General features: G+C 34.2%; 1 protein-coding gene across 1 annotated transcript; it reads left to right on the top strand.

Annotated features, from left to right (window-relative positions):
• The first annotated feature begins 8,356 nt into the window (after nucleotides 1–8,356).
• LOC110662057 (uncharacterized) lies at nucleotides 8,357–8,914 on the top strand. The gene is made up of 2 exons (XM_058141721.1): nucleotides 8,357–8,561; nucleotides 8,736–8,914. The coding sequence occupies exons 1-2, from the start codon at nucleotides 8,357–8,359 to the stop codon at nucleotides 8,912–8,914; spliced, it is 384 nt and encodes a 127-aa protein (XP_057997704.1).
• The last annotated feature ends 1,989 nt before the right edge of the window (nucleotides 8,915–10,903 follow it).

Raw genomic sequence — 10,903 nt, 5'->3', positions numbered from 1 at the left:
TTTTCAGTAATACTACGCAGTATACAAATTATTCTAACTGTATTGTATTTCAAGTCTCTACAGTTCTGCAATTTATATTTTTGTTATGTTTCTTTTGCTAATCTCCTTTACTCATTCATTCAATACTTAATTTAATTGTACTGAAATTTCATTATACTTAACTTAAATTAGCTTCCTGAATTGAATAATGTTTTAAATGACTGCCCATATAGCCTATACATCGACGGTGGATAAACGGATATACTAGCACTGGGTACCTAGTACCTCGGGCCGTCACACCATTGGTCACAAAGTGTCTCCCGGTGTGCAAATAATGTGGCTAAAAAGCCATATAATCAATCAGGCATTAAGCCGAGTATAATAACACAAACTGTATAGCCATAGGCTATTAAAATCATAGTATGGCATAATAAGCCATAGAACACAGTATGACGTAAAGTCATTTCTGTAATGTACCGTCAGAATCCTATTGGCATGCCAACCTATCCAAACTAGTCAACTAGGCAAATTAGGGCATATTACAATATTAAATATTTATTTCTTTATTTTCAGGGTTTACTGGTCATTACACAATTCACTGGTCAATGAAAATATTGACCTTTTTATACATCATGGATAAGTTGATTCTAGTATCAACATGTCACAATTTGCATTTCAATATGCTGCCAATATAGTGCAATTTACCATTTTTACAAGTTGGCATTCATTGCCAAATCACTTCAAGCATCATTTTATGTAATTACCAATTTTCAATTTTAGTGAGCTAGATTGATCTAGCATTAAGTCCTATTTCTCTTGGTACTATTCCCTTCAATTCATTTCATTAGTCAACCTATAATGTTGACCCTTGATGCACTCTACGTGAGTCAATTCTAATGTTACCAATATGTCACATTTTATAGCCTTTTAATGTTGGTATATGTTACAAATTTCATTTCCAAGTGTATTGCATTTTATTGTAATTTACCGGATTTCGGTGTACTATTTTGACCTAGCCGGACGACCTAGTTCCCTCAGTTTTTGGGTTTCGGTCCAAACTACAAACTTGTAGGTCTATGTCTTATGGAACGCGGGGCAAAATTTCAGGTCATTCTGAGTTATATAGACCAAGTTATGGTCATTTTACTATTGCTGGTCAAAATGTATCAAAATTGGTCACTTTGGGTCATTTTAGGTCATTTTAGGTTCGGCCAGTTTTTGGACCCGAACTTGTGCAAGCTTTTTGACTTGCTTATGGTCATTTCTAGGTTGGGTGTCTTCATAAGACTTGTAGATATAGGTCTTAACTATTCATGGTCAAATTTCAGGTCAATTGGACCTGTTTTGAGTGAGTTATGGCCTAAACACTACTTCTTGCCCAAATGGTGATTTGTGCCTTAAATGCACTAATCCGGATTTGGTCACTTTTTAAGGTCAGTTTCTAGGTAGAATTTTGGCAACCTTTCTACATGAAAGTTGGCCTATTTGGTGTCTAGTTTCACCCCATATTGGCCTCATACCAATTGGGTTTATAGTTTGGCACTTATGGCCTCATTTAGGTGCTGCCTTCAATACACAACCTGCACAAAGCTCATACACTCCCAATTTAATGTTCCTTCTCCTCCTCATTACTACAATATTCAATCAACAACACTTCTATACATATATTGTACACAATTTCAGCAACAATTTTGGGCAGAATGTTCAAGTGCTCAATGACACAATTCATCATTAAGTTCAACATTCACTTCCACCAACATTCAACATACTTCAATGTTAATATTACACATATACTTTAACATATTCATACTTCAAAATCACTTACACTTGCTGCCCACAAATTGACATTAACATATATCATTAATAACCATATATTCACACGCGAATTCATGCTATTAAGGGCTGCCAAACATGGCAGTTTGCTCAAGGCTTAAAGGTTCCATTCACACCTTTAATCTAAACACTACATGCACATACTTATGCACAAACTTACTACAACTTTCATTTGGACAATTCAACCTTCATTTTCATTCATTAGAAGTAAAAAAAACTCAAGCTCAACAAGGGTTCATGGCTGCCCAAAATGAAGCAACATCACAAATCTCCAATAATTGTTTTAAACCACAATTTAAATTTCTCAATTTCAATCAATTCAAGTCCTATCACTTCCCATATATATACCCATATCAAACATCATCTTTAAACTCATCTACATCATTTAAACACATCAAAATCCCATGAATGTCTTGGCTGCCGAAATGAAGGGCTCACCAAATATACATTAATTTACTCAATTTCTTCACAAATCAACTCACCCAAAGCTCAAAACAAGATCTAATGAAAGAAAATGGGGAGATTAAGCACTAACCTCAACTTGGGCTTGATTAAACTTCACCAAAACTCCTCTTTCTTGCTTCCTACATGCTGCCCATGATGTGTAGAACAAGTTTAATGAAGGACTCTTGAAGAAATGATGGCTTGATCATAGGTGGATGAAAGCTTGTATTTTGGGCGGCCATGGATGAAGCTTAAAGCTCCAATTCGGCCATGGGAAGGGTGAGTAGAGAAGATGATGAAAAATGGGCAGATTAGTGTCCTTATGTGCCTCAAATAGTGCCACCTAACCCCACTAACTTAGATTAACATTTTAATAATCCAAAGTTTCATAATTCAATTTAATCCCCCCATATTTTCTCTAATTTTCATTACACATTTAATTTCCTTTTTCATGGGGTTTCCAAAATTTAATACTACTTATTTTTAATGGACATTTAGGTCAAAAGGCACCTCTAGATGTCAAATGACCAAAATACCCCACTTCGGGTTATATTCCTGATTTTTCGGTAACACTGATTTTTATCTGTTTCTCGATTTTTCGTTTTTTGTACTAATTTATTAATTTTTCTTTTATTATTCTTGTTTTAATTACATTTAAATAAATCTTTATTTATGTCTCAAAATTAAATTCCGAGGGTTCCCTGCGGTCTGGGTAAGAACGACCTTCCTATGCGGTCACCCATCATGGTGTAGGCTCGTTTAACTTAGCTTCATTTTCTCTCGTTCATTTTTGTTTGATTTTTCTTGTATTTTCTTTTTATTTATTTCATCATTATATGTCTGTTCACTATCACCGAAGTGTAGTTCCAGACATTCCGACTTACTGGTATTATTTGGCTACTAGAGCAATAGAGCGTCTGAGAACACGTCTGATGGGGATGTTCTGAGACCCTACCCAAAAACTAAACCCAAAATGACCTAAAGTTGGCTTGAATCCAGGTAATCATATGCTGGACCTGGAAAAATGACCATATGAATAGTAAATGTTCAAATGGCTATAACTTACTCTAGGAAGGTCAGAATGACCTAATTCTTGAACCATTGGAAAAGTTAGATATAGGATCACATTTTTCATGAGGAACACAGAGCCTAATTCTGCCTCTAACCCAACCAATTTGCTAGAAAAATTTAGGTCAACAATTCTGACGAACCAAAACCGACTGAAATTCTAGACTTAGACCTACTCCGACCAGTTTGGCAAACATGCCATAACTTGGTCCACAAAACTGCAAATATAGTGAAACCCAAGGCCAAAATCTCTATAAGACTTATAACTACAATTTTGGTGTTTTGACCAAAACCCAGAACCTAATAGAACTTGGCCAAATTATTAGAACAATTCAGCCACCCAAATCCTGAAATTGAACTAAATAGCCACTTGACCCTAGAACAGTATTTATATCTCCCACTAGGAAACTTCAATTGGAATGAGCCAAACTGTTCTGAAAACCTAAGAAATAGAAATCCAACTTTATTTTAGGAGCTTTCCTCAAATTTTGAATGTAAGGACCCTAAAATGAGAATCAAATACACTGACATGAACCTGAAATCTTGAAGGTATAGGGTTCATGAGTCCAGGTCAGTTAGCAAGCCATAACTCACCCTATATAACTTGAAAAATTGTGATTCTTGAACCTGAGTGACCCTAAGACATAGGGAACAATGCATATGAAAGATATTAGGCCTAAAAATGACTGTAGCACACCAAATGACTAGACAAAGTTTGATTCCAGAATTTACCTAGTTCTGGAACCATAAAGGGTCAATGAACCAGTTTTGGTAATTTGACCATAACTTGAATTCTAAAACTCCAAATGACATGATTCAAAAAGGAAAACAAAGATAAGACGTAGAGGAACAATTTCCATGAAGGAAGTGTGCCAAACAGTGGTTACATCTTAACCAATTTGTTAGGTGAAATAAGACACCAAATCTAAACCTTGAGAAAGGTTCATAAAATGACTTGTCATATGATATGGAATTAACTAAAATGATTTCCTAAACATAAAAGTGACATCAATATGCATGTGGAAATTATGTTTCCCATCACAAGTAACATGAAAATGCTATGAAACACAAATAGTACATAACATGAAATAATGAAACTATAAATACGTAATAATATTACTTTGCCCAAAGTATACCTAGACTTATGTATATAACATGGATCAATTGGTATACCAATTAGGGACTACAGATTGTAGTACTGCCCACATGAATGATCATTGATAGACAATATCTGTCTGATATGGTTATTCCTTTGGCTTTATGCCTGCCTGTTGGCCATTATGCCTGATATAATTTCTGGCTTTATGCCTGTCTGCTGGCTTTGTGCCTGACATGACTGATACATACAGGATAGACATATGGATGTCTAACTAGTATACTCCTGTGTATCCAGTCTTTATAGTTTGTCATAGGTTACTTGGGCACAAATATGAGTAATAAGTTTTAAAATTAAATAATTATATGAAGAGATCACTGATATGAATTTAATAAGATTGAATATGAGATAAATGAATAGAAAAGATCCTGATAAATTTATTTACTCCCAAAGTTCAACAAACATGTAATTGACTCAAAACTTATGAAATTTTTCATGGAATATTTATCTTCAATTATTTAGCTATTTTTACTCCTATTTATGCACCTCTAAGCAATTTGCTTAGCGCGTTGATTGTGCCACGCGTAGGTACTAGAGACCAACAGCAGTAGCAGTAGTGCCAAATAGGGATTGCATCAGATTTGCTATAGTGTTGGTGTCACCTCAGCAATCCATTTTTTTTTATAGGGCCCATGTGTATTTAGATTTTATATTTTGTTCATTGTACATAAGTAAATGATATAATTCATTTTGTGATTTTAAATAATTTATAAATATTGTACTTGATTCTATATGAATGAAATGAAGTGTTTTTACTTGAAATGAATATGAGAAAATTGTATGAACAATAATGGTATGATATGATGCATGGAAAAATGGTATGAGATATGATATGAGATTTTAACAGGTGAATAGTGAAACCCACTATACGCTAATATAACAGAGGAGACTCTATCCTAGTCTTCACAAAAATAGAATGTGATAAAAAAAAATTTCATACATGGACAAATATGAATAAATGGAATTTAAATTAATACAGTATAAGACAAGACAAGATAAGGTGCTCTGGCACCGAATGTGGCATGCCTTGCTTGGCTACACTGTAGATGGGTAAGGAGCATCACATCTAAGGCCTCCGGGACTTTGAATTAAGGGTATTTATACCATATATAAATACAAAAAGTCAGAAAAAAGCTTGGGATCACACTTTTACATTCCAGCTTAGATGTTCTTCAATTCTGGAGAGATTTGCACTAAGATTTTTAGGAGAGATTTACAGTTGAAGTTCCAAAAGTCCAAAGCTACAGAATCTTCTATATGGGTTTCTTGTTTTATTTCTTTACATGTTTCGTCATTGTTATTTTATTTGCATGTTGATTGTCAAACTCACCATGAGTGAATAGTTTTCTTAATTTTAGGATTAAAGATGTAGCACTTTCAATTCTATTATGGATTTACATTGATTTTATTTAGTAAATTTGGATCTTTGTTCTTTGATTCAATTTCTTATGATCTTAATGCATGCTATGTGTAGAGCTCCACTTAGTTATAATTTTAGATATTAATTGATAGATTGAAAGGTGAAGATTAATATTAGAAAATTAAGATACTGAACTTAGGGTTTTTAACCTAGAGATAGGTGAGATTCTATGTGGAGTGCATGATTAATTAAAAGCTTAAAAGGTATTAATTAAGATTGATCACTACGAAAGTAGGGTTCAAGATAATTAAAATACACTTTAAGTGCCTTGAAAAAAGACTTAGGATAATTTAGGATTATTTTACTTCAAAGCAATAACTTTTCAATTTATTGAATAAATGAGATTAGATCTATAATAGATTGAAGTATGAACCCCTAATTCTGGAATTGCTTTTATTAAGTAATTTCTTTAATTAAATTGTTTGGCTTTCTTTTATTCCATTAGTTTAGAATAATTTAGTTTTAGATTCTCATATCTATAATTTGTAGTCTAGATGGTTAAAATTATTGTTTAATTTAGTATTTACCAAATTCCTTGTTGGGCGATACTCACTCACTCTTGTATTACTTGTTAACAATCAGTACACTTGAGATTTTGCACAATAAGTTTTTGTGTTGTTGCCAAGAAATTTTTGTTGATATTAGATAATAGGCAAAATTGTTAATTTAGACATTTCAAATTTAATTTTTATTAGTTATTTGTTTTTGCTTTACTTTATTTCTATTTTAGGCCTTCTGTTTAGTTTATGACTAGAACTAAACCTAAAGATATACTTGAATTAGATCCAGAGATACACAAAACTCTAAGAGCCTTCAAGAGGGGAAAGAAGCAAAAGGAAGCTAAAACTTTAACCATGGTAGATAACAAGCCAAAATCCTTTAGGGAATATGGAGCCCCAACTATTCAAGGATTCCAACCCAGCCACTAGAACTGTAATAGATGCAAATAATTTTGAGCTTAAATCGACATGGCTCAATATGATTCAACAACAATAATTTGGAAGGTCACCAATGGAAGATCCACACTATCACCTCTAATTTTTTTTCTTACTCTATGCGACACATTCAAGATGAATGGCATTTCTAAGGATGCTATTAGAGTTAGAGCATTGCCTTTCTCTCTTAGAGATAAAGTAAGAAAGTGGTTGATATCTCAACCAAAGAGGATCATTCACCAATTAGCGGACCTTTCACAAACCTTTCTAGTAAGATACTTCTCAACTACGAAGATTGCTAAATTGAGAACTGAATTGATCACATTCAAGCAAAAGGATAGTGAATTTCTTTATATGCATTGGAAAGGTACAAAGACCTTCAGAGGGAGTTCCAATACCATAGCATTCAAGACTGGGTCCTAATTCAAAACTTCTATAATGTTTTATTACAATCAACAAGGAGCATAGTAGATTCAGTAGCCGATGGAGATTTAATGAAGAAAACAACCATAAAAATTCTTAAACTTTTAGAAAGAGTTGTATATCATAATTATGAGCAATCAAATGAGAGAGGGGACATAAGAAGGACAGCTAGAGTATTAGAACTAGATGCTCATAGCATAATTAATGCCCAATTTGATTAGCTTTTGAAAAAGCTTGACAAAATGCAAGCCAATGCAATTAGAACCAATAATCATTCCTGCGAGAACTGTGGAGGAGAACACGAGACTTCAGAATGCAACAACTATAGTGAGCCATCCACAAAATAGATGAACTATGTGAACAGTGGAAACTCTAACTAAAGGGCAACCAATAATCTTTATTCCAACACCTACAACTTTGGAAGGAGGAACCACCCGAATTTCTCATGGTCAAACTTGTTGAACCAACTTAACTAGCTTATTAAAAAATAGCATGGATATAGACCAGCATCACCAAGTTTTCAAAACAGAGGTCAGAATGTGATTCAATTGCTACCTCCTTAACCTTAGCAGCCTAAACCAAAGTTGACTATGGAATCCATGATAGGAGTTTTCTAATAGCTCAATAATAACAAAATGAAATGATTAAATAGCTTACTTCCAAAATGGACCAATTGGCTACACATAATAAAATAGCTTGAGAACGAGATTACTCAGTAGGCAAGTTCTTCAAGTAAAGCCATTAGTAAGCTACTTAGTCAGCCAGAGATGAACCCAAAGGAGCAATGCAAGGCAATTACTTTGAGGAGTGGTAGGATACTAGAAGACCAAAGGCTAGAACCAAACCATAAAGTAACAAAAGAGGGCCCTGATGAAACTAAGACTCAAGCAAAGGAAGAGGAGACATAAGCAAACACAGGCAAGGAGAAAAGGGAGGAAAAGAAATAAGAAAAAGAAAGAGCTACCTAAGCCCTACCAACCACCATTGCCTTTTTCTCAAAGATTTCAGAAGGCTAAATTAGACAAGTAGTTTGGGAAATTTTTGAAAATTTTATAGAAACTCTACATCAACATTCCCTTCACTGAAGCACTATCTCAGATGCCATCATATGCTAAGTTCTTAAAGGAGATATTATCAAATAAAAGGAAGCTTGATGACTATGAGACAATGGCTCTCACAGAGGAATACAGTGCAATCTTGCAGAACAAATTGCCTCCAAAGCTAAAAGACCCTAGAAGATTCTTAATACCTCATCTCATTGGCAACATGAACATTGATAAGGCCCTTTGTGACTTAGAAGCAAGTGTTAGTTTGATGCCCCTATCTATCTATCAAAAGCTGAATATTAGAGAACTCAAACCAATTACAATTTCATTGTAACTAGTGGACAGATCTGTTAAGTATCTAATAGGGATTCTGGAGAACATCCCCATAAAGATTAGTGAATTCTTTATACCAATTGACTTTGTTATTCTAGAAATGGAAGGTGTTCAAATTCCCATTATCTATGGAGGACCTTTCTTAGCAACTGCTAAAGCAATCATATATGTCAAAAATGGGCGGTTGACTCTCAAAGTGGGAGAAGAAGAAGTGGAGCTCAACTTGTTTCATGCCATGAAACAAATGCTAGAAACGGACAAGTCATCTAAGAGTTAATATAATTGATGAGCTAGTCGAAGAGGAGCTCAATGAGAGATATCTAGAAGATCTTCTAAAAGCTTATATTGTGCAAAGCAATACTACAAAAGACAAAAACAAGGAAATTGCAACAATTGCATAATCACTAGAAGCTAGCCCACCACTACCATTGGCTCAAGCACTTCAAGTAGAAGAATTGAAGCGAACTCTAACCATGTTAACATCAAATGACAAAAAGGCAACATAATAGGTAGAATTCAAACCTCTTCCTTCCACTCTCAGATATGCATTTCTTGGCTTAAACTTTACTATTCCTGTAATAATTAGTACTAGTCTAACAAAGCAAGAGGAAAAAAACTATTGAGGGAAAAATAACCCATAGGAAAACTATTAGGTATAAAATAGAGGACCTAAAAAGAATTAGTCCTTCCATTTGTATACATAGGATACCTATGAAAGAGAACAGTGAACCCACCATAGAGCATCAAAGGTGACTTAACCCAAACATGAAAGAAATAGTTAAGAAGGAAATCTTAAAACTATTAAGTGCAAGAGTAATTTACCTTATTTTTTTATAGTAAATGGGTTAGCCCAGTACATATAGTACCTAAGAAGGGTGGAATGACTATAATTAAAAACCAAAATAATGAGTTAATCCCTACTAGGATTGTCATCGGTTGGCAAATGTGCATTGACTATAGGAATTGAATAATGCTACCCGAAAAAACCAATTCCCTCTTTTGTTCATTGACTAAATGCTTGAGAGGCATTTATGGATGGATACTTCGGTACTTGGGTGCTTAAGAAGCATTCAAATTTCTGTTACCTAGATGGGTTCTTGGGATTTTTTCAAATCCCAATTCACCTAAAAGACCAAGAAAATACTACTTTCACATGTTTCTATGGCACTTTTGCATGCAGGAGAATGCTTTTTGGTCCATATAATGCCCCTGCTACTTTTCAAAGATGCATGATGGCTATTTTTTCTAACTTTATTGAAAATATAATGGAGGTATTTATGGATGATTTCTTTATCTATGCCCCTTGCTTCTTTTGCGGGATAAAGGAAGCATTAATTTTTGTGCTAATAATGCAACCTCTAAACTAAGAGCTACCATTTGAGATCATGTGTGATGCAAGTGACCGTGTAGTAGGAGCGGTTCTTGGGTAAAGAAAAGGCAAAAAGTCCATGCTATCTACTATGCCAAAGAAGATGCTTGATGATGCAGATCAACTATGCAACTACAGAGAAAGAGTTTCTGGCTATTGTATTTACAATTGACAAATTTTGATCCTACCTAGTTGGATTAAAAGTCATTGTATATACAGACCATGCAGTTCTTCTATATCTTTTGAATAAGAAAAAGGTAAAGCCAAGGCTCATCCAGTGGATACTTCTCAAAAGGAATTTGAATTGGAAATTAAAAAGAAGAAGGGAGCCAAAAATCTAGCAGTTGATTATCTCTCCAGATTGAAGCAAGAAGAAAGGGGAGACAAAACTAAGGACACACCAATAGATGACTCGTTTCTAGATGAGCACTCATGTCCATAACTTAACCCCAATGGTATGTAGACATAGTCAATTATCTTGTATATAGAGTGCTACCACCAAATATGTTTTACCAATAGAGAAAGAAGTTTTTGCTTGACATAAAGGACTATACATGGGAAGAGCCTCTGCTATACAATAGATGTAATAATGGCCTCATCAGAAGATGCATTGTAGAGGAGGAAGTTAAAAGCATGGTCCAATTCATCAACCTTATAGAGGACACTTTAGCATAACAAAAACTACAGCAAAGATAATACAAGCAGGTTTTTATTGGCTATCCTTATTCAAAGATGTAAGAAACTTTATGCTTACATGTGGTTAATGCCAAAAATTTGAAAAAATCATCTAGAAGGAATGAGATGCCCCTACATGGAATACTTAAAATAGAGCTTTTTTATGTATGAGGAATAGACTTCATGAGTTCATTCCTGTCTTCACTTGGGAACAAATATATC

The sequence above is a fragment of the Hevea brasiliensis genome, unplaced genomic scaffold, assembly GCF_030052815.1.
Source record: "Hevea brasiliensis isolate MT/VB/25A 57/8 unplaced genomic scaffold, ASM3005281v1 Scaf210, whole genome shotgun sequence".
NCBI classification, from domain to species: Eukaryota; Viridiplantae; Streptophyta; class Magnoliopsida; order Malpighiales; family Euphorbiaceae; genus Hevea; species Hevea brasiliensis.
The sequence above is the reverse complement of the archived record's forward strand: the minus strand, read 5'-3'. Positions and strand labels throughout refer to the sequence as shown.

Bases quoted from the DNA above. Each gene is read 5' to 3' on its own strand.
- LOC110662057 (XM_058141721.1), top strand. From the start codon at position 8,357: ATGCCATCATATGCTAAGTTCTTAAAGGAGATATTATCAAATAAAAGG. The intron at 8,562-8,735 runs GTGTTAGTTTGA...TTGTTATTCTAG, and splicing joins CCTTTGTGACTTAGAAGCAA to AAATGGAAGGTGTTCAAATT.